General features: G+C 41.8%; 1 protein-coding gene, 1 long non-coding RNA gene and 1 pseudogene across 2 annotated transcripts in view; 2 read left to right on the forward strand and 1 right to left on the reverse strand.

Annotated features, from left to right (window-relative positions):
* The window catches only part of LOC110505137 (follistatin-related protein 5), a 164,467-nt gene that overhangs the window by 28,849 nt on the left and 110,320 nt on the right, over window positions 1-25,298 (reverse strand). Inside the window, exons 7-9 of the mRNA XM_021584136.3 lie at window positions 12,918-13,084; window positions 5,429-5,549; window positions 764-925 (exon numbers count right to left, since the gene is read on the reverse strand). Coding sequence (XP_021439811.1) covers window positions 764-925; window positions 5,429-5,549; window positions 12,918-13,084 — 450 coding nt within the window. The remainder of the gene's footprint in view (window positions 1-763; window positions 926-5,428; window positions 5,550-12,917; window positions 13,085-25,298) is intronic.
* Window positions 31-4,508, forward strand: LOC110505139 (uncharacterized). Its single transcript, XR_002470694.3, has 3 exons — window positions 31-223; window positions 753-963; window positions 4,071-4,508. It is a non-coding gene; the product is annotated as an uncharacterized LOC110505139 (long non-coding RNA).
* On the forward strand, window positions 6,713-7,568 carry LOC149971989 (uncharacterized; annotated as a pseudogene).

Genomic DNA, 25,298 nt, shown 5'->3' on the forward strand with positions numbered 1-25,298 from the left:
GTGTCTGCCCATCTGGGGAATGATTTTGGTGTCACACCAACAGCACTAAGAAGAGCCACTGAACACGCCGATTGGCACATGTGTTTTTCTGTTGCTCGGAAACAAAAATGACATTTCAGTCTTGGAGGAGTGTTTCCTGACCGATTTCATGTTTGTCCCCCATGAGACACCGTAGACGCGGAAGCCTGTTTCACTTCCTTAAAATCACCAGAATGAATCTAAGGTAACTCAAGAAATGTGCAATAAATGTTGACGTTTTTGCTGAGGATCTTTTAGTTGTGCAATTTTACATGTAACTAGGGTGTTTGGTGCAGTAATTCTCAAGTAAGAAAGTGCGTGACGTCTTATGTAAACAAAGTCGGAGCTGCTGGGCAGGCCTGTCTCACTGTCTATGCTATTGGATAGAGCGCAATCACCGCAGCTGTTCACCCCATGTTAGTGGAAAAATGGACATTGTCAAATCAAAACACAACCTTCATCTACCCCTTGTGTTCCAAACTCCGTTTTGGACGAGACTGACTTTATAACCAAAATCACCCAATTTCCACTTTGTAGTCAATTTTGACACTAGAATAAAACATTTTGAAATGGAGTGAAACTGGGAGGTACTAACTTAACTTCTCCAATAAGAACACATATTTTCCACTTGGGTTGCAAAACATTTTGATTCGGTATACCCTACTGAACATGACCCAGATGTATGCCAGCGTTGCTTGATCCAATTTCTAACACTATTCCCCACCTGCGACTAGATGGAACCCACCTTGCAGGGTGAGCTGTTTGGACAGCTTGGTAGCGATGTCCATGCCATTCTTCAGCCATGCCAGTTGTGGGTTGGGGATACCCTCAGCATGGCACCGGAGACTGGCCGTCACCCCTGGCTCCCGTGCCTGGCTCTCTGGGTAGACGCGGATGACGGGAGGAACTGCATTGTGGGAAGAAGGAAGAGGAGAAAAGATGAATGTAGGCCAACACACACTTTTTTGAAAATGACGGGGCTTTTGAGGAATGAGGCAGCCTTATTGGATAAGAAGTTTTCTTTCAGGGTGTCTGCCAAGTCCATTTAACTTCTCACCTCTGCATTAACATACTATCAATAGGATCAAGTGCATTTCCAGCATATGCTGAATGCCATTAGAAACATTGGTGTGCTCGGCGAGATCCGCGCCACCCAAACAAATCAGCTTGATAAATAAGGGAGGGAACCTCGGTGGGGCTGGCCATTGATTTTGTTGGGCGACCATTGATTTTGGGCAATCTTTTGTCAGGCACGGGGATGAGGGGGAAAGGAGCTGCAGGAAGAGGCACAACTTTTTATCTAACAACTTTACTTAAGATGTGTTCGATATAGGAGATGTATAAGCAATGTTCAGGCATTTATAAGCAATAGACACAGAATTCCAACCTGCAGTTTTTGACAAGAGTCATTTTTATGCATTGCTTATGACATAGTTCTTTATGCAGGGCCCCTATAACTGGTTAGCATATTTCGTGGTACAAAATCTAACTAATATATTTGAATAATCCTTAGAATGGATAGCACATTCTAAGGCAGATTGTCATAATACTAAGGTCAAAGAGTGCTGAAAAATGATTTTCATTGTTGAAAAATGAGTTACAAGGTTTAAGTTAATCAATGTGTGTCAATGCACTATTGACTCATTAAGTGCACCTCCAATATTGTTGTAATTTTATGTGGAGGAATCCTTATAAACAAAGGCCATATGGCAGCTCGTGACCGTATGTTTCTCTGTACTTCACTTTCCCTGTTGAATTTAAGAGTAATGACCTGATAGAGGTCAATTGGGAACATTAGACCACTCCGACATGCTATCCTGTCGTTGACATTTGATTCACAGCAAATGTGGCCCAAATCTATGGCCTATTGACCCACTTTAAAATAGAGGTAAAAACAATACCAGTAATACCATTTAACCTCTAAAAGCCTAAGCTAAAATATGGATTTGTTTGAAGATGGTCATACCACGGATCAATTTGCGATTTGATTTAGAATTTTAGGACCCCTTTAGGTATCAAAAAGTGAAATAATAATATTCAACACCGTAAAAAAAAAAAAAATCATACAGTGTCTGTTTGTGGGCCAAACCGTTCGGACGTTACAGACGTTTTCGTGACAAGACATTTTTGTGGGATTGTCTCATGGTCTGACAAACACCGCTGTAGCTTGACCACCTTCCACCGCAGATGTGGAAGGCCGCCATAGGAGGATGCCTAAACGGACCGTATTTTGATTGGGATGTTCTTATTATGTTACTTAGATTGACATACAGGTGCATCAATAGACTCTTAAGGATTCAAATACACTTATAAAGAGCAGTGACATCAAGGCTTCAGAGAAGATTTCTACCTTGCTACCCTGGTAGGCTGGCATAGGAGAGAGAAGAGGAAATGCCACTGGCTACAGAGACTATTTCCTGTGGGCTTGACTAGGGAGAGGAAGCCTTTGGCCAGCCAGGTGAGTGTGAGACTGGAGAGTGATTTAGTGCCATGGCCATCTGCTCCCAGTAACATTCTGGTTCCTAGAACCTGCTGCCTACAACATGCCTCAGCTTGAAGGTATGCCACCCAGCAATGCCAAACATACCAACCGGAACGAGCCATAGCAGGTGTAAGATAAAGGAAGCCAGCTGACAGAAATAACACCACTAAAATCCATTAAATGCATAGTTTAAAATGTTGTTTGACTCTTTATGTCAAGCGTCATAAAAACGATGGTTTAATGTTGCGGATTCCCACCGGTTACATCAATACCATTTCAGGAAAAGGCGGGGCCGAACAGGCGCCCATTAACATCGACGGGGCTGTAGTGGAGCGGGTCGAGAGTTTCAAGTTCCTTGGTGTCTACATCCCCAACAAACTGTCATGGTCCAAAACATGCCAAGACAGTCATGAAGAGGGCGCGACAAAAACGATTTTCCAACCCTCAGGAGACTGAAAAGATTTGTCATGGGTCTCGTTATTGTTATTCTTATTGTGTTACTTTTTATTATTACTTTTTTATTTATTTTAGCTTACTTGGTAAATATGTTCTTCTTCTTGAACTGCACTGTTGGTTAAGGTCTTGTAAGTAAGCATTTCACGGTAAAGTCTACACCTGTTGTATTCGGCGCACGCGACAAATAACGTTAGATCTGATTTGATTAGGAGACCATTTTGGAGGTCATGCCGTCTTTACACAGTGACGGCCTTTAGACTCCACCGTTCCACTTCCAATTGATATACTACCGTCAGCACACATTGTATATAAGTTAATCAAGGTCTTATTAACCTAGAACAAAAAAAATATATATTTCTCTAAACACTTCTAATTTTCATGTGAGTGGCTTGGTGCTTCCTCCCTCCCTCCCAAAATGCCTCAATCCTCCACTGTGCATGCATTTGTAAAAACACTTCTTGTTCATGTTCGAATCACCATTTCCTTTAGCTCCGGACAGGCACAAAGTGAAATATAGTCATAGCGGTTTTCACACTCAAAACTAAATTCAGACAGAATTGGAGACGTGTTGTAGCCTGATGTCTTCCTAGGAGTGACAAGAGACATAGTGATACGAGTATAGGACACAGCAGGGTTGACAGCTCCATCATAAAACTCCCCAGCCTGCCGTCAATCACACAGCAAGTCTCCCTTCAGCACTGGTGGCAAAGGAAGTGTGTGTATCACACACACACACACAAACACACACACACACACACACATACCCACAAAAAAACACACACACATTAATACACACATAGACTCACATGCATGCATGCATGCACACGGACATACACGCATACACACAGGCATGCACGCATACAAACAGGCACACACACACATAGCCCTTCAGGGGACAGCCTTGCCAGCACACTCAAGGGTGGTTTCAGACATTCAACTTTTCACCAAATTGACTCGTAGCCCCTGTGAGTCCCCTGCCCTCTGTGTTTCATCTCAAGCATCACGACCAAGGCAAGCCCCATTATCGGGGCTGTCGGAGTGTTCTGGCCGCCCACCACGGAAAACACTTTTTCTCTGCGTAGTGATTAGTCTTTCTTCCTGCCTGTTCTCACAGCTAGCTCTGGGCCACCCATGGAGGTTTCCAAACATCAGAGAGAGGGAACCATACACGGATGCTCTACATCCCTACAGCCAATGAGGACCAAGACTGTGAAAGACAACTTCACCAAGTCGAGGGATACAATTTACGTGAATACGTACACATACACCAAGTTCGAACATGAACAGCCCCGGACACAAGAATAATGCTCAATGTGGCTTTTTTTCACAAATTGTCACCGCAATTGCTCAGTGCTGATTAACTTGTCTAAAAAGCCTATGATAGTAATCAATGTAATAAGCATGTAATAACATATGGAAAGCCTGTAGAGGGGAGATTTTGCTGAGTCATCTGGCTGTAATCAGTTGTTTTCCATTACTCAAGCAGCTATGCATAATAAAAATAAGAATTTGTTCTTAACTGACTTGCCTAGTTAAATAAAGGTCAAATAAAATACATAAGCATTTGTCTATAATGAAATGCATTTCTTCCAGTTTTCACACGTCATATACTTATGCCCTTGTGCATTTCTATATAATAAACTGCAGTGGTAATCAAAAGGTGGTATTTTTAGACCGAACCCTGAACTGTAGTTCCAAAGAAAGGCGAACATTATCCCCTGACAATTCTGATGTGAGTTTTTTCAATGTTTTGACGCATAATTTGAGCGAAAGGCCATCAGTGAACCCTGATGGCTGTTAGCACAAAGATGAACTTTTTCGCCCCATCCATTTCCAAAATCATTTGCCAGGCTGCATTTACCCGGGCCAGCCAATTTGTTTTTCAACCAATTAAAGCGATACATTATCATTAACTACACTGTGAGTGATACTGTGTGTGCTTTAAGGTCATCGTTAATGGAAACTGTCTGTTTCAAACGATTGTCCTTCTGTCAGAAATTCGGCAGCCGTGAGTGTTATAAGACAGCAGTACCATCTTTTCCTGCGTGCCTCAACTAATGTCTCTAACATGAAAATGGCATCGACAAGACATGGCCCCCTTTCCAATTACAAATCTAACACTTGAAAGCATTTTCACACAACTAAGGGCTATTTGATTCGTTAAATCTGACTGAGTGATAATCCTGATAGAATTATAGATCCAAAACAACACTCTCAACAAGCTCATGTCGCATTCCCAGTTTCCTTTCTGCGTATTTAGAAGAGAAAAAAAGAAAACTTGACAGCCCCGTAAGCATTTAATTTCACCTCACACATCTCTGTCTCAATGGTGGCGTGTCAAACTATCCAGGCGCACTCTCAAGTGTGATTTAACAGCATTTGGCGTGGATAGGCATTTGGCTGTGACACAGCTGCGGAAGGAAGTGCGAGAGTGTACCATTCTGTTCCCGCCGAGCAGAGGCGGCGGCTTACCGTTCACCTGGAGCGTGTGCGTCTGCGAGAGCTGCTCGTACCCGTCAGCATGGCAGGTGTAGTTCCCTGTATGGGTGGTGGTCACCTTGGTGATGTACAATGAGCCGTCATCTCCGAAATCCTGCAGAAGAAGAAAGAGGGACGTCACAATGGCTGTGTGGGACAACAACAACAACAAAAACGAATGGGGTTCAAAATTGAATTCACCTCAGTATGAATGATATTCAGATCTGAAAATGAAAATGTTTTGAGAATGTGCAAAATGTGCTCAGGCAAATATGGCTGTGGGGCTTGCAGCAGAGAGAATTGATGTTATTGGAACTTTTGTAAAGCAGCAAAGGAAAACTGGGGAGAAGGAGGACATGATCAATAATAGCACACTGTGACATACATTTCCATCAAAGACAAGCAGTTGTTCATCAATAATCTTCCAATTATTGTTTTTTGTATGCCTGCCACCATAATACCCAATACTGGGTCCTTAACGACATGTGATAGGAGTAAAGTTACACTTGAACATTTCTATGTATTATCTTTTACGAAAAGAGAAACCTGCACTGCATCTTACCAAAAACATGTCCAGGAAGCAACTATGAAAAACTGCTTTGTCTTTTGTTTTGGGGCTGAAATTCACCTATAGTTGAGCCAGTTTTAAAACCGAGGTAGGGTGAAGTAAGTCTGTCTGTAATGTTATGGTAATCAAATCAAAATCAAATCAATGTTTATTGGTCCCGTACACAGACTTGCAGATCGCAGGTGCACCAAAATGCTTAAGTTCCTATCTAACGATAACAACACACATATAAGGAAAAATAAGGAAAACAAGAAAGTACGAATAACAAGTCAATGTGAACTGATGTTCGTCGTGTTGAGCATAATCAATTGAAAACGCCATTATGAGTAATCACTGAAAAGAGCAAAATGAGAGGATGTAAATTATTATTTTTCTTTTTACATGAATGCAACACAAAATACAAGTTTCACTGCGCAATTTCAAATGGCAAGCCAATCTGTGAGGCTACCAAGGTCATGGTAAACAACTGAAACAAATGTAATGTTTGCTGTGTCATGATCAAGCTGGTGGTGAAAATAAATAAACTCAGCAAAAAAAAAAGAAACGTCCCTTTTTCAGGACCGTATCTTTCAAAGATTATTCCTAAAAATCTAAACAACTCCACAGATCTCCATTATAAAGGGTTTTAAACACTGTTTCCCATGCTTGTTCAATGAACCATAAACAATTCATGAACATGCACCTGTGGAACGGTCGTTAAGACACTAACAGCTTACAGACGGTAGGCAATTAAGGTCATAGTTATGAAAACCTAGGACACAAAAGAGGCCTTTCTATTGACTCTGAAAAAACACCAAAAGAAAGATGCCCAGGGTCCCTGCTCATCTGCGTGAACATGCCTTAGGCATAGGCATGAGGCATGAGGAGGCCTGAGGACTGCAGATGTGTCCAGGGCAATAAATTGCTATGTCCGTACTGTGAGACGCCTAAGACAGCGCAACAGGGAGACACGATGGACAGCTGATTGTCCTCGCAGTGGCAGACTACGTGTAACAACACCTGCACAGGATCGGTACATCCGAACATCACACCTGCGGGACAGGTACACAATGGCAACAACAACTGCCCGAGTTACACCAGGAATGCACAATCCCTCCATCAGTGCTCAGACTGTCCACAATAGGCTGAGAGAGGCTGGACTGAGGGCTTGTAGGCCTGTTGTAAGGCAGGTCCTCACCAGACATCCCCGACACCATGTCACCTACGTGCACAAACCCACCGTCGTTGGATCAGACAGGACTTGCAAAAAGTCCTCTTCACTGACGAGTCGTTTTGTCTCACTAGGGGTGATTGTCGGATTCACGTTCATCGCCGAAGGAATGAGCGTTACAATGAGGCCTGTACTCTGGAGCGGGATCGATTTGGAGGTGGAGGGTCCGTCATGGTCTGGGGCGTTGTGTCACAGCATCATTGGACTGAGCTTGTTTTCATTGCAGGCAATCTCAACGCTGTGCGTTACAGGGAAGACATCCTCCTCTCTCATGTGGTACCCTTCCTGCAGGCTCATCCTGACATGACCCTCCAGCTTGACAATGCCACCAGCCATACTGTTCGTTCTGTGCGTGATTTCCTGCAAGACAGGGATGTCAGGTTTCTGCCATGGCCAGCGATAAGCCTGGATCTCAGTCCCATTGAGCACGTCTGGGACCTGTTGGATCAGGGGTGAGGGCTAGGGCCCTTCCCCGCAGAAATGTCTGGGAACTTGCAGGTACCTTGGTGGAAGAGAGGGGTAACATCTCACAGCAAGAACTGGCAAATCTGGTGCAGTCCATGAGGAGGAGATGCACACATTATTCCATTTCTGTTAGTCACATGGCTGTGGTTTTTTCATTTTATATCTCATTTTTTGAATCTTGTGTTCATACAAATATTTACACGTTAATTTTGCTGAAAATAAATGCAGTTGACAGTGAGAGGACGTTTCTTCTTTTGCTGAGTTTAGATGCTGAATAAGAGGAACATTTTTAAAAATGTAATAAAAAAAGAATACTGCTGTTACAGTACATTGAAATAAGCCCCAAAGCTAATGAATCCATCTGGAAATAACTTAAATTCACTTCCTCATTTAATACCTATCAACATTTGTACTTTCACAGTAATTTGATATTTTTTATGGGAGTTTTTCTTACTTCAGTTAGTTGATAAAAATGTATTCATTCTAATTTGATTAAGCAGCTTTCCTTGCTGGGAACCCAGAGAGACCTGAAGAAAGATAGCAAATCTGTGTTTCTTGTCATAATTCAATTAGAATTCCAATCATGTCTGATGGCATTGTTTCGGTTTCAGAGTCAGTACATGTCGTCCCTTACATAGACCTGCAAGACAGCTATAAAGCATAGGCATGGGCCACCATGTGTGGCAGGTACAACCTCTATGACCAAATAAACAGCGATCAGGTATGAGATTGTGAGACTCGGGCTGTGCCGGATCATCATACCGTCGCTGTGTGAAGGGAATTGATGGCACGTTTTGGCCCCTCTGCGGAAAGCATATTGTGTCACCCTTCTAAATGAAAAATGAATGGGGAAGAAATGAAACTCAGAGGGGTGGGACTAGAGGCACTGGAGGCGATCGACCCCGCACCCTTCCTCCACCCCTCCTTCCCCCTCCACCCCTCAGACATAGCTGAGGGAAGGTGAGACGGTGAGACAGAGGAGCAAAAAGAGGAAAAGGAAGAAGATTTACAGGCAATCCTGATAGGAAAAAAAAGGGCTGCCAGCAACCCTTTGTATGACCAGCTGACCTCTTAAAGAACACCAAGGAACTGTCTCATTGGCATCTACAGGGCGGGAGAAGTGACCGTAATAAAGGGCAGGACATGTGAGGCCAGGTGTATAAGCCGACTTCTTCAATATGATGTCAAGTTCGGATGTATCCATGACAGGGAATTCATTAGCTTTGTGGGCTTTTTTGTTGTGGATGACATCAGTTCCGATAAAAACCTACCTGTGTTGGGATCTGCTGGGGAGAAAGAACACAAATGAAACATTTAGATGTTAGTTAAAAGGAAGACTTGAGTAAAGGTTAACTTTGAAGGAAGACATGACACAACATATAAAGCAGGCAATGGCAACTATCAGAAGTTGGCACGCTTTCCACCATGTTACACTACTCATCACACAGCTTAATTTATTTCATGCATTTTGTGTTTCCTACGATATGAATTGGAGTATTTATAGCGAATAGAGCAGTCTTATAGCTCAACATGTACAGTACCAGTCAAAAGTTTGGACACACCTACTTTTTTTTACTATTTTCTACATTGTAGAATAATAGTGAATACATCAAAACTATGAAATAACACATATGGAATCACGTAGTAACCAAAAAAAGTGTTAAACAGATCAAAATATATTTTAAATTCTTCAAAGTAGCCACACTTGATGACAGCTTTGCACACTCTTGGCATTCTCTCAGCCAGCATCATGAGGTAGTCACCTGGAATGCTTTTCCAACAGTCTTGAAGGAGTTCCTACATATGCTGAGCACTTGTTGGCTGCTTTTCCTCCACTCCCAAACCATCTCAATTGGTTTGATGTCAGGTGATTGTGGAGGCCAGGTCATCTGATGCAGCACTCTATCACTCTCATTCTTGGTCAAATAGCCCTTAAACAGCCTGAATGTGTGTTTTGGGTCATTGTCCTGTTGAAAATAAATGATAGTCCCACTAAGCCCAAACCAGATGGGATGGCGTATCGCTGCAGAATGCTGTGGTAGCCATGATGGTTACGTGTGCCTTGAATTCTAAATAAATCACAGACAGTGTCACCAGCAATGCACCCCCACACCATCACACCTCCTCCATAATAATAATAATTAATTCACCTACTTTGCGTCTCACAAAGACACAGCGGTTGGAATCTAAAATCTAAAATTTGGACTCATCAGACCAAAGGTCTTTTTTTGGCCCAAGCAAGTCTCTTCTTATTATTGGTGTCATTTGCAGCAATTTGACCATGAAGGCCTGATTCAAGCAGTCTCCTCTGAACAGTTAATGTTGAGATATGTCTGTTTTACAATCTGAGGTGCAGTTAATATCTGAGGCTGGTAACTCTAATGAACTTATCCTCTGCAGCAGAGGTAACTCTGGGTCTTCCTTTCCTGTACCAAATAGGGCTGTCTCCTGTATACCAACCCTACTTTGTCATAACACAACTGATTGGCTAAAACACATTAAGAAGGAAAGAAATTCCACAAATGAACTTTTAACAAGGCACACCCGTTAATGGAAATGCATTCCAGATGACTACCTCATGAAGCTGGTTGAGAGAATGCCAAGAGTGTGCAAAGATGTCATCAAGAAAAAGGGTGGCTACTTTGAAGAATCTCAAATATAACATATATTTGGATTTGTTTAATACTTTTTTGGTTACTACATGATTCCATATGTGTTATTTTATAGTTTTGATGTCTTCCCTATTATTCTACCTTGTATAAAATAGTAAAAATAAAGAAAATCCCTTGAATGAGTAGGCGTGTCCAAACTTTTGACTAGTACTGTACATGCAGTGTAAAGTATGCCTATATAGATTAAAATCCTAGCTGCTTTACCCCACTCAGTACAATAGGCCCTTGAACATTGGGAGATAAACCACAATACGCATAAACCCTTGATCAGGGCGAACCAAGACTCTCAAGATAAGTACAGCACCGAGACATACTGTCTCCTCTCTCCTCTATTACAATTCCACATAAATTCCTTAAGCTTCTACGTCGAACGTGCAGAGTAGGCAGTCTAGACACAAGACTCAATGTAGATACTTTCCCAAGCAGAGCACTCATCCTTGCAGTCTTCATCATGCTTCGGCCCTCTCCTGTCTGGAGCATCCTAATACCAGCCAACAGCTGAGGATGATGATGCAATGCCCAGCAACTGTCGTATTCATGGGATTAGAGTAAGCTGCTTTGTCATAATGGAAACCGGCTCTATTGAACTCCATAATAAGAGCACACCATTAGGATTAATGTGGGATTCACTGAGTCGGGCTGTTGACAGATTTATTTATTTTTTAAATAACACCCATTCTTAAAGGGAAGTGGTCTGTTAAATGAGACAGTGTAAATCCTAGAAATCCATTTACCGAAGTACAACTCCAATTAGTGTTGGCAGTTCAGGCCTTGGCATATTAAAAGGCACAATTATACAGAAACTTTGGTGAAATTGGATAATTGGCCTTCACAGAGGGGGTTGGTGAACACCAGGTGTGTATAAATCCACTCACTTTGCTATGAACAACTCTGTTGGCAATTAGCCACAAGACTAAGGGCAATAAATAATCTAGGGTAAACCGGTTTTGGGTTTTTGCTTGATATTTCACTTAGTCTAGTTAGTGATAAAACACTTGGTACAGACACTTTTATGTTTAGTAAGAAATGACTGTCTGACTGACTAACTAACTAGACTAAACGACAATCTCTTGAGTCTTTTGTTGTTCTCATGGCTGGTGGGCTGTTCATAACAATAGGCCATATGCGGTAATCATCTGCCCAAGGTCAGGGACAACCTTGTTAAGACGACTACAGGAAAATAAATCCAAAGCTGACAGACACCGGGATCAAAGTTGCGCTCACACTGAGGCAAGCGGTGGGCAGAATACAGTTAACCTGAATGGCACGGAAACTGACGCTAACAGAACAGAGCGAAGGTATCCCAACTTGACTTCATTAGCCCGTGACTGAATTTAAATAGTGCACATACAGTACAGTGTAGTGTCCAATTCAATTGAGCTGTTACAGTCCGTAACACCGCAACGCCGTGTAAGGTTGGTTTTCTACTACACCACAGCACATCGTATTAGGAACCAGTTAGTACAATAACAGTTGATATCAACTAACTGTATGTCGATGCTAACAATAAAAGGGTTCTCCTTCCATTCAACAGGGAAATAAGTTATTCTATGTGAAGAGGAAGAAACAAAGACCCCCCTTCAGGTTGCAAAGCCTCTGAACTCCATTGGATGTCTTCAGCGGTTGCCCGATGCTGCCCACATGGAGCGAGTAAAATAAATAAAACAGTCTTAGAAAATATCTACCATACACCGAGCCGAATGACATCGAAGTCGACCTAACTTGACCTGACAAGGCCGTTACTTTACCCAAGAGTTACATCTAGCTCACTCACTTTAATCCAACTTGGCATAGGCTTGTTTTGATGCATTCCCATGTCATTTTGCCGTACAAAATTATGAATCATTTATTATAGAGGGGACTAGGGGGGGATGTCAGTGCGCCTGCATTCACATGCTAGTCATCAAGCACCTTGGAGAGTCGGCGATGGACGGGGCCAAGAAAGAAGAAGATTCTTCATGTAAATGGAGGATCATAAGAAGCTGAAGCGCTTGGAAACAGTTGGGACAGAAATCGGATCCCAGGGATGATGGTGCTCGGTGATGATTGGCGGCAGCTGTGCAATTCCTTACACAGTTTAAAAGGTCATCAACATTTAATGTGACATTAGTGGCTTCGCTGGACCGCCTTTATCTAATGCGACAGTGTTGACTCAATTACGCATGGTCGAGTCAGCTATAGCTTGGCCAACCCTGAAGGGGGAGAACGTAGAGAGTGGGCAGTGTTGCCTGGTGACTCACTGAACCTCAAGTCTCTAAGTGTCCTGCCTTTGAAGAAGGATGAAAGCGACATGGTGGTTGTCGGGGACTACCGGCAGATTCAGCACACAGACAATGTCAGAGACGATGACACGCTCAGCGGGAAGTAAAAATAGGTGCTTCCCCATTGGAGTTGAACCCCTTTGGTATCCCTCTAAGCAGACTGAATAACTGTCAAACCCAAAATGTTGTTCAAAACCTCTAGGTCAACCTCAAAGAAAGCGTGTGTGTGTGTGTGTGTGTGTGTGTGTGTGTCTTACAAAACTAGAAGTTCAGCTGTATTTCAGGTGAGGCTGCAGGCACCACTTACATTTATGTCCTCCAGATCCAGCAAGTTGAGAACCTGATTGTTGCGTTTCCAGATGATGGGAGGTCTCTGCTCCCCTGTGATTGCACAAGTCAGGATGGCACTCTGGCCAACGGTTACCGTGGTGATCCTCAATTTCTGGTCATCGGGCAGGGTGAGCTGGAACACTTCTGTAAAGAAAGAAAGCCAGCTGGTAATTAGATCACCCGTTAGTCATAGAGAGCGTTGCCACAGCCACTTTTGTTCTACCAGGGTGCTTAAATGTAAGAATTCAAACGTGTGTGTGTGTGTGTGTGTGTGTGTGTGTGTGTGTGTGTGTGTGTGTGTGTGTGTGTTGGTTTTGGGTTAAGGTTCAAATTAGTGTAAGGGTTAGAATTAGGTTTAGGAGCTAGGGTTAGGGTTAGGGTTAAGGTTCGGTTTTTGGGTTAAGGGTTAGGGTTAGGGATGAATGAAAATAGGATTTTGAATGGGACTGAATTGTACGACCCCAAAAGGTTAGCTGTGTGTGTGTGTGTGCATGTATTCACTTCCACATATCAAAGAAGTACGCACATTTATGTTTTGTGTGTGTGAGCACAGCACACTGAAAAGCAGAGTGATTATGGCGCAGTGTGTTTGTGCACATTCTTTGAATTAATCAAGCTGAAAAAAGTAGAATAGACAGAAAGAGTCTCAATTAGCCAGTGTTTTGTTGGCAAGGCACAGCATTACTGCATGATATTGTTTGTTTCCTGGTAAAAATATGCATAGGGGAAACATAATGAGTTCATACATCAAGAAGAAATGTATGACATTAGGAGCTATGTAAAAACATTGAGTAAACAAGAGGTTTAATGTACATTTAATTTAAACCATCCCCATATCTCCAAGGATTTCATCCACCCAACTAGCTATCCACATTATCATGTGGACTTTTCCAAAGGGATTGTGGGTGTTCTATTCAATTTCCCACAATGCCACCATATTTATGTAATATTTACATAAAGAGATTACTTGAAATGCACCGGCAAACCAAAAGAAACCCCAGTCCTCCACATATTGCTATCGTCACTGATTGCTCTATTGAAAGCATATTATTCTATAACAATATGCTGTATGACGCTGCCATAAATCTACAGCCTTTATTAAAAATATATATATGTATGTTAATGTTAACTTGTTTTTCGTTTACAAGGGACTCAAGGCACAGAAAACATCTTGGAAAAACAGAGAACTTTTGTGTGTGGCCAGTAAGGGTGTCGATGGTTAGCGGCTATTACGCTTCCAGTTCTTCAATGAGACAATGAATGAAAAAAAAATCTGTTACCCAAGCATCCCTTTAACTCTGTTATGTAACTAGATTTGTAACTAGTGTGAGCCTTTTAATTTTCCTCTTGGGCTAATGAGCAACAGAGCAAAAGGAAACACTGACTCAATTTGTTCTGCTCCTGAGAGCATGAAATACAAAAACCTAATGAAAGAAAAGCCCAGTTCCGGAGACTAGCAATTAGCTTAGCGCACCGAAACACAACTGAGAAGGGGAAGACAGTACAGGTGCATCAAAGCTGGGACCCTGAGACTGATGAACAGCTTCCATCTCCAGGCCACCACAAGCCGGCCTCCGTCCAGTACCCTGCTCTGAACCTTAGTGACTTTTACTAGCTGGCTACCACCCGGCACTCTACCCTGCACCTTAGAGACTGCTGCCCCATGTACATAAAAACATGTTTTTGCTTTGTCATGATGGGGTATTGTGTGTAGCTTGACGAGGAACTGTTTTTATTGAATCCATTGTAGAATAAGGCTGTAATAAGGCTGAAAAAGTCAAGGGGTATGAATACTTTCCGATTTAAATGTATATTCCAGACTCTTGACATTGCTCGTTCTGATATTTCTCAATTTAATTTTATTTTTTTACCTTTTTGGATTATGTGTGAATCATTTTGCATGGCTAGGTATTACTGCACTGTTGGAGCTAGACACATAAACCTTTCACTGCACCTGTGATTACATCTGCAAATTGGTATATGCGACCACTTTGATTTAATGAGCTGGAATTAGGCTAAACTCTCCATGTGGTGTAGGTTACCTCTTAGCAAAAGTCTTGCTCATACATAACGATCTTCTAAGTCAATCTGTTTGTTGTGTCTGTACCATTTATGTGATTCCTGAACTGGAATAACCCCCATATGATCAATGCTTGAAGACTGCAGACACCTAATTCTGTAGGAAACACAAATAAAGATATACCTTGCTGCACTTCTTGCCCTGAGTCGAGATTGTATTGACTAATGCTTTAAAATGGTTCATAACTCCAAGCAATGTGTGTCCGGTATTACTATATGGTTTAAAAGATCACGAAATAACTTAAAACAGGATTTCTCTTTTCAAGATTAAGTGAAGCTAAGTCATGAATATGTACAATTCCACTTCTACATTGTTTCAAGAATTCTTGGGAGATGTTTCTCATGGAGAGAGGATTGCATACGATTGTCCTGGAACAATGTTTTGTCCTTTGTGAAATTCCACTGTGGATCACTAAATCCAAGACACACGAGGACATACTAGTGGAAGTCTACACACTTCATTCTAAGTTTTCACATTTTGCTGCCTTAACCTTACATCTCGAAAGGGTATCAATTAGATTTGTTTCCTATAGATCTACACCACCTAGTCCACATTTTCAAAGTAAAAAAAAAAATGGTGGAAAATGTTTGCGTAATGTCTTCACACCCCAGAGTTAATACTTGATTTATGGAGCTTTGGCAGCCATTATAGCTGTGAATCATTTTGAATAAGATTCTACGAACTCTGCACAACTCTTTGGGCAAGTTTTACTGTAATCATTTTTTTCCAAATTTCTCAAGCTCAGTAAATTTGCTTGGGAGTCATAGATGCACAGCAAGATTCAAATACAGATTTACAGTGTGTTCAGAAAGTATTCACACCCCTTGACTTTTTCCAAAACATTTTGCATTACAGCCTGACTTTACAATGGATTATTCAACTGAAATGTTGTGTCACTGGCCTACACACAATACCCCATAATGTCAACGTGGAATTATGTTTTTGTAATTGTTTACAAATTAGCTGAAATGTTTTCAGTCAATAAGTATTCAAACCGTTTGTTACGGGCAAGCCTAAATAAGTTCAGGAGTAAATATGTGCTTAACAATTTACCTAATAAGTTGACTGACGACCTCATCTCTGTACCCCACACATGTATCAGTATGGTCCCTCAGTCGTGCAATGAATTTCAAACATAGATTCCACCACAGAGACCAGGGAGGTGCTTGTTTCATAAAGAAGGGCACCTAATGGGTGATGGGTAAAAAAATAACATATTGAATATACCTTTGAGCATCGATGAACTGGATGGTGTATCAATACACTCAGTTAATACAAAGATACAGGCGTCCTGTATCTGTGATAAAAAGTCACCTTTCAGCAGGACAATAACCTAAAACACAAGGCCAAATATAGACTGGAGTTGTTTACCAAGATGACATTGAATGTTCCTGAGTGGCCTAGTTACAGTTTTGACTTAAATAGGCTTGAAAATATATGGCAAGACTTGAAAATGGCTGTCTAGCAATGATCAACAACCAACTTGACAGAGCTTGAAGAATTTGTTAAAGAATAATGTGCAAATATTGCACAATACTCTTAGAGACCTACCCAGAAAAACTCACAGCTGTAACCTCTGCCAAAGGTGATTCTAACATGTCAGGGGTGTGATTACTTACAGTATGCAAATTAGATATTTCTGTATTTAATTTTCAAGAATTTTGCAAAGAATTTAAAAAACATTATTTAACTTTTCCATTATGGGGTATAGTGTGTAGATGGGTGAGAATTCACGCTGTAACAACAAAATGTGGAACAAGTCAATGGGTATGAATACTTTCTGAAGGCACTGTAAGTCGGGCCTGAGACTGGACCACTCAGGACCACTCAACACATCTTGGAAAGCCATTCTGGTGTGTCTTCAGTATTAAAATCTGTCCCTATGAAGAAAAAAAAACTATATTATATAGGGTCAGATTTTCAGAAGACAGACAGGTTTTCCTCTAATATTTTACCTGGGCTTTGCTCCTTTCATGTTTCTTTTGATCCTGACAAACTCCCAAGTACCTGCCTATAACAAGCACACCCATAACATGATGCCGCCACAATATTAGAAAATACAGAGGGTTTCACTCTGTGATGTGTTGTATAGTGCTTAACCCAAGCCAGTTGTTTTTAGGCCAAAATGTCTATTTACTTGCTGTATATTACTTAACGACCTTGTTGGAAACAGAATGGATGCTTTTTTGTGGATTTTTATACACAGGCTTTTCTCTTTTCATTTTGTCATAGAGGTCAGCACTGTGGAGTGAATGCAATGCTGTTGAACCTCTGTATTTGAAAGTATTGTGGTGGCAGCATCATATTATGGGTATGCTTGTCACTGGCAGGGACTGGGGAGTTTGTCAAGATGAAAGAAACATGAAAAGAGCAAAGTTCAGATAAAAAGTTGGATGAATCCCTTTTGAATAACTAACCTTGGGATAGTTATATTTTCAGCGGGACAAATACACAAATGTTAAGGCCAAACATACACCAGAATGGCTTTCCAATAGGTGTTGAGTGTTCCTGAATTGTCCAGTCTCGGCGTAAATCGGCGTAAAAATCAGAGACAATGTTTGAATATAGTTGTCCATTAATGACCCACAACCCAATCAATGGATATATGTTGCACTAAGAGTTGTACAAAGTTGGTAGAATCTATTACAAATGATTGAGTGCAAACTTAATCTATTGTGACGTTAAGAGTTTGTAAACAATGAAATAACTCATTTTCAGAGTTCAGCTCCGGGTTTATTGGACACAGCCGAGATAAAAAAAAAAGTAACTTGATGTTTTCCTAGAAGCAGATCGAGATTCATACAAGGATTTAATATTGTCATACGGGTTTAAAGATGACATAAACACACTGTTGATCAAAAATATTCAAAATAAATATGGTTTCCGAGAGCAAAAGGTTGACATGCAAAAGGTTGACATCTTTTGACATGCTCACTGAACTCTGTCGGGCCAATATCACGTAAACAAATTCAGATGCCTACAACGGACATCCTACTCCACAAACAATACAACATCCAAGTGGGAGCTTCCTACCCCTGGCTCTATTATGATCCTCCTACCCGTCGACACTGCTGGCAAAACAACCCTGATAACATCACGGTAAACACGACGCATGGACGTTTCAAAACCCAGCAGGCTTTATAGTGACGGGATATACCCAGAAGATCTCCTCCAATAATATCCTCCCTAACCATTCAATTACGTGTCCCTTGTATCTTAATGCTTTGGAAATGCGCTCCGAGCGATAAAGTTGATTCACAGGCAATCTCGGGGGGATTGAAACGGGGGAAGTTATGGGGGAGTTTAAAAAGATCAATTGCCAGCCGGCGAGCTCCATCATCATCATACCGTCGCAGGGAAAACTATTTGAATGTAAAGTCACAGAATGGGCAATTCCTTATAGGTCCAACTGGAGCACGGGCTGCTGGACATTTTGGCTCACCTTCTTTGGCCTCTGATTTATCAGATAGGCAAGTGGCCTGGCTGCTCCTTTCGTCTTGTTTTGGACTTCCATGGCTCTTCTCCTGGGAGGGACCGAACCTTCAACATCCAGCCTGTAATTAGTGATTAATAGGCTGGGTCTGGCTTTTCATTTTCTCTCCGACTGTTCCCATAATGGGATGGTGGTCCATGCCCACCACCGGAGTCTAAATCACCTATGGCACAGTAGAGGAACAGTGTTTGTCAAGGAAAATAACTGGGGCTGCAGGAAGTGTAGTAGCCAAAGGGGCAGGCAAGAGATAAATAGCTACCCACTGACGTTTAGCGACTCCCCTGCTCACCTAGCCCTTTCGTTTTCTGTTTCTTTCTCTTTCCCTCTCTTGTGCTTTCCCTCCATCATATATTTTATACTTGTGGCACAGCATTTTCAAAGAGGTGTCATCAGTCCTGTTGGGTGTATCCCCACCACTGCTGTTTTTTTTATATATATTATGGAGTACTGTTACATACTTTTGAACGACCCCTAAGTCACTCCACTTGGGTATAGGCTTCCCTAGACTGATAGCAGGGTTAGTTCGACTTAATTACCTGCTCCAATATCAGTGTCTGCAGATATGAACAACCTTGCCAATACCAGTAATACTTTGAACGAGACTTGAAGCTTCAGAAAGAAAACTGAATGTAAGGCCAATTGAAATAAAAACCTCTGCTCCAAGGTTATTAATGTGAGCGAAGCCTGTAAAAGTTGAGCAAATGGTCTTGCTGATTACTTTTGGCAGGATAGCCTAGTGGTTAGAGCGTTGGACTAGAAACCGGAAGGTTGCAAGTTCAAATCCCTGAGCTTTATTTTACCTTACAAATCTGTCGTCCTGCCCCTGAACAGGCAGTTAACCCACTGTTCCTAGGCCGTCATTGAAAATAAGAATTTGTCCTTAACTGACTTGCCTAGTTAAATAAAGGTAAAATAAATGACCGTGGGGCCTTATTTTCAGAGCAGCTGGGGACTGACCTCATGGGACTGACCACACATCAGTTTTCAACATGGCTGAAGACCATTCTAATTGGACAAATTTCAAACTACTTTGTGAAAAAGGCATTGAGAAAAATGCTCCAAATCAAAGGTGTATTTGGTATTGGGGTTTATCTTAAGGGGGGCGATGATGATTTGGAGTATGTGCCTCTCTTACCCATGCCGCTCCTTCTGATGCTCCCATGTGTATCATTTGCTATTTGGTATTTGTTGAAGTCCATTTTGTTTAAAACAATTTGCTACTTCTTGAAGTCAATTTTGTTTCAAGTGAGCACCTATTCCTTATCATGCGGTTCACAACAGTGAATAATATTGAGCGATAGACAAGTGGGTGTTGTCTGTCTGTGTGTGTGTGTGTGTGTGTGTGTGTGTGTGTGTGTGTGTGTGTGTGTGTGTGTGTGTGTGTGTGTGTGTGTGTGTGTGTGTGTGTGTGTGTGTCTCAAAGGCATGTTTGATTAAGGTGTGCCGCTGAGCCATATCAACAGCAGACTGATGAAAAGCGAGATGGAGTGAGTTCAACACACAGCCGAGTGTCCAGGGATGCATTAAGTAATTGCCTTCTAGCTCCACAGGAGGGTTCTTTAATAGCACCGGTGTGTTTAAAGTACAATGTTGCTCCAATACTTGCATACCTCTCTAGACTGCGTTCCGAATGTGAGCATGTCAACAACTCACCCCTCCTTGACAAGAGCCTTGAAATGTTCAAGAGGGATGAAGCCAGTGTGTTTGTTTTCATGGAAATGCTTCACTTCTGTCTGTTTGTCTGTCTTTCTGTTGGTCTGTTTGTCGACATTGACAGGAAGGAGGAGGAAGACTAACGTCTATGGCCGATTTCAAGTTTTCATAACAACCGGTAATCAGCATTTTTGGACGATTACATTGCACTCCATGAGGAGACTGTGTGGCAGGCTGACTACCTGTTATGCGAGTGCAGCAAGGAGCCAAGGTAAGTTGCTAGCTAGCATTAAACTTATATTATAAAAACAATCAATCTTAACATTATCACTAGCTAACTACACATGGTTGATGATATTACTAGTTTATCTAGCTTGTCCTGCATTTTTATTTATTTAACTAGGCAAGTCAGTTAAGAACAAATTCTTATTATCAATGACGGCCTAGGAACAGTAGGCTAACTGCCTTGTTCAGGGGTAGAACGACAGATTTCTACCTTGTCAGCTCAGGGACGCGATCTTGCAACCTTCCCGTTACTAATCCAATGCTCTAACCAGTAGGCTACCAGCGTGATCAATGAATCATAGCCTACTTCGCCAAACAGGTGATGATTTAACAAGCGCATTCAAAATACGTACCTAACCATAAACATCAATGTCTTTCTTAAAATCAAGACACAAGCATATATTTTTAAACCTGCATATTTAGTTAACATGCATTTGTTTTAACTAGGCAAATTCTGTCACTTCTCTTGCGTTCTGTGCAAGCAGAGTCAGTGTATATGCAGCAGTTTGGACCGCCTGGCTCGTTGCGAACTGTGTGAAGAACATTTCTTCCTAACAAAGACCGTAATTAATTTGCCAGAATTTTACATAATTATGACATAACATTCAAGGTTGTGCAATGTAACAGCAATTTTTAGACTTAGGGATGCCACCTGTTCGATAAAATACGGAACGGTTCCGTATTTCACTGAAAGAATAAACGTTTTGCTTTCGAAAATATAGATGCCGGACTTGACCATATTCATGACTTAATGCTCGTATTTCTGTGTGTTTATTATATTATAATTAAGTCTATGATATGATATTTGATAGAGCAGTCTGACTGAGCGGTGGTAGGTAGCAGCAGGCTCGTAAGCATTCATTCAAACAGCACTTTCCTGCGTTTGCCAGCAGCTCTTCGCTGTGCTTCAAGCATTGCGCCGTTTATGACTTCAAGCCTATGAACTCCCGAGATTAGGCTGCCAAAGCTATAGTGCCTATAAGAACATCCAATAGTCAAAGGTATATGAAATACAAATGGTATAGAGAGAAATAGTCCTATAATTCCTATAATAACTACAACCTAAAACTTCTTAACTGGGAATATTGAAGACTCATGTTAAAAGGAACCACCAGCTTTCATATGTTCTCATGTTCTGAGCAAGGAACTTAATGTTAGCTTTTTTACATGGCACATATTGCACTTTTACTTTTTGCATTATTTTAACCAAATTGAACATGTTTCATTATTTATTTGAGACTAAATTGATTTTATTTATGTATTATATTAAGTTAAAATAAAAGTGTTCATTCAGTATTCTTGTAATTGTCATTATTACCAAGGCTGTTGAGTCTGCCGATAAGAATGCTGTGATTGACAGAGTCAAAAGCCTTGGCCAGGTCGATGAAGACGGCTGCACAGTACTCTCTTTTATCAATGGCGGTTATGATATCGTTTAGGACCTTGAGCGTGGCTGGGGTGCACCTGTGACTAGCTCGGAAACCAGATTGCATAGCGGAGAAGGTATGGTGGGATTCGAAATGGTCTGTGATCTATTTGTTAACTTGGCGTTCGAGGACTTAAGAAAGGCAGGGCAGGATAGATATACAGTACATGGGGGTACCAGTACAAAGCTGAGTACAAAGCAGTGTTACGAGGAAATTGAGGTAGATACTATATGTACATATAGGTAGGGGTAAAGTGACTAGGCAACAGGATAGATAATAGACAGTAGCAGCAGCGTGTGTGTGTGTGTGTGTATGAGCTGGAGTGTCAGTGTGATTGTGTGGGTAGAGTCCAGTGTGTGTGCGTTGAGTCAAGAAGGGTCAATGCAGATAGTCGGGGTAGCTATTTGGTGAACTATTTAGGATGTGTGCCTGTTTGGCATACAGCTTTGTGGAATATTCAAAGCACAGCGAAGTTTTTTTGTCACTGTTAAAGATAAGACACTAACGTCTATGCATAATTCATTGACTCCGTCCCATATTTAAAAAAAATAAAAAGTAAGGTAAATATCTTTCCAGGAGTAATGGATTTGAATTAGATCAAGCTTCTGATATAAATGAAGCCTGCCACACTACAGATAGTTTCATGTAGTGTCATCCTTGAATACATCAGGTATAGGACAGATAAGGCTAAAGACGTCATCCACATACTGCACATTCAATGTCACCTTAACGTTAGGGCGTGGGGGCTGTTAAAGTAGCAAGGCAGCAGGCATCACTGTTTCGCTATGTCTTGATTTCAGTATCAAGCACGTCTGAATAGATGAGGAGAGGGGAAACAGCTGGTGGTGTACATGCTTTATTTTCCTTCTGGCTGACTGTCAGTCAGTGGCTGAAGTATCGATCCAGAGGGTGATGGTGGGCGACAGGCGAAACATGTCACTTCTGTTTTGCTGAGTGGGAGGCCCTTGGGGCATTGCACAGTCTAAGGCTGTGTCCAAAATGGCGCCCGACTTCCTATATAGTGCATAACTAGGGATTAGGGTGCCATTTGGGAAAGGTGATCCGGGTGGGCCAAGTTCTAGAAGTCGAGGGTAATACCAGTTAATGTCATATCATCTAATAAACCACATTGACATCAGCGATTTGAAGTCATTTGCGCTGGTAGAGTAAACAGTTCAAGAATTATCCATTTAGAACGTAATAAAGATCTGAGCGTCCTATTCTCTTGTTTTATTTGACCTACTCTTATGGGCTTCATAATCTCTGGATCTCCGTGTGGATTTGCAGAGATAGGAAAAAAAAAAGGTTTACTGAAACTCTGGTTCTTTACTATCGATCATAGTTAGATTATCAAAGGCGACAGCCTTGTCTCCTTCTGGGCAGCAGCAGACAAAGACGGGTTGCTTCCTGGGCCTGCATGCCTGCATTTGTATTTATTTAAGTAACCCTTTTACTGTAGTAAATTGACTGAGAATACATTCTCATTTACAGAAACGACCTGGGGAATAGTTACAGGGGAGGGGGGGGGGGCGAATGAGCCACTTGGAAGCTGGGAATAATTAGGTGGCCATGAGGGCCAGATTGGGAATTTAGCCAGGACACCCGGGTAAGTTACATGATCAAAACAACTGGGAACTCAGAAATATCATGACATCAGTGATATTCAGGTCAGAGCTCTAGAAAGAGGCCCGGGTTGGAATTCAGAATTGAATGACCGTTCAAAACGATTTATCCCAGTCAGTTCCCAGTTGATTTGAACGCACTGAAGTCACATGGTATTATGATAAGTACCATGGGATCTTTAGTGACCCCAGAGCCAGGACACCCGTTTAACATCCCATCTGAAAGACAGTGCCCTACACAGGGTAATGTCCCCAATCAATGTTCTGGGATATTGAGATATATATTTTTTTTAGACCAGAGGAAAGAATGCCTCCTACTGGCCCTCCAACACCACTTTCAGGAGCATCTAGTCTCCCATCCAGGGATCGACCAGGGGCAACAATGTTTAGCTTCAGAGGCAAGCCAGCAGTGGGATGTAGAGTGGTATGCTGCTAGTAAAAATGAAGACGACTCTTGGGTTATTTATCCCTCGCTGCACAATGACAATTCATGGATCCTCATGCTTTCTCACGATAAGCTTCTGCAGAGCATTCTGCTCACTAGCTTCAGTGAGTGCTGTTAAATTTGATCCATAATACATGTCTCATTCTCCAAAAGTGTGGTTTTTCCCGAATGTGTTAATGTATTTGGAAGATTTGAAAAGTTTTGAGAAAAAAAAAGCTTTTCCTTATTTTTTTTCAGGAAATATCCTCAATACCACTTGAGGTACTGAGATAATAGCCAAATGGGGCATAACAAAACCCACAGGAGGATTTCACCTCCTTTCTAACTTAAATCGATGACAAATTGCATTTTTGCAAATTGGAACCAATTCTAACAGGATAAAGCATTGTAGAAGAGTTTCACAATACTCCTTAGGTTACAAGAATGTCCCGTCTTCCAGAAGTTTGGTCTTTTATCAAATAAGCCTTGGTTTTTATTTCTTCATGAACTGTTGGTACTGCGTATTCACATCCGTTCGTGAATCTTGTAGTCTTGTATAACCATTAATGTATGTCAGTCAGGAAAGCAGAAATTTGCATCCTGTAGCTCTAACTCCAAAAAGTTCTGGGACACTGTAAAGTCCAAAGAGAACAAGATAACCTCCTCCCAGCTGCCCACTGCACTGAGGGTAGGTAACACGGTCACCACCGATAAATCCATGATAATCGAAAACTTCAACAAGCATTTCTCAAAGGCTGGCCATGCCTTCCTCCTGGCTACTCCAATCTCGTATATCTATCCTGCCCTGCCTTTCTTAAGTCCTCGAACGCCAAGTCAACAAACAGGTCACTGACCATCTCGAATCCCACTGTACCTTCTCCGCTGTGCAATCTGGTTTCCGAGCTGGTCACGGGTGCACCTCAGCCATGCTCAAGGTACTAAACGATATCATAACCGCCATCGATAAAAGACAGTACTGTGCAGCCGTCTTCATCGACCTGGCCAATGCTTTCGACTCTGTCAATCACCATATTCTTATCGGCAGACTCAGTAGCCTCGGTTTTTCTAATGACTGCCTTGCCTGGTTCACCAACTACTTCTCAGAAAGAGTGCAGTGTGTCAAATCAGAGGGCCTGTTGTCTGGACCTCTGCCAGTCTCTATGGGGGTGCCAGAGGGTTCAATTCTCGGACCGACTATTTTCTCTGTATATATCAATGAAGTCGCTATTGCTGCTGGTGATTCTCTGATCCACATCTACGCAGACGACACCATTCTGTATACTTCTGGACCTTCTTTGGACACTGTGTTAACAAACCTCCAGGCGAGCTTCAGTGCCATACAACACTCCTTCCTTGACCTTCAACTGCTCTTAA

Source organism: Oncorhynchus mykiss, chromosome 25, assembly GCF_057628025.1.
Source record: "Oncorhynchus mykiss isolate SJ-2025 chromosome 25, ASM5762802v1, whole genome shotgun sequence".
In the NCBI taxonomy this organism is placed as follows: Eukaryota; Metazoa; Chordata; class Actinopteri; order Salmoniformes; family Salmonidae; genus Oncorhynchus; species Oncorhynchus mykiss.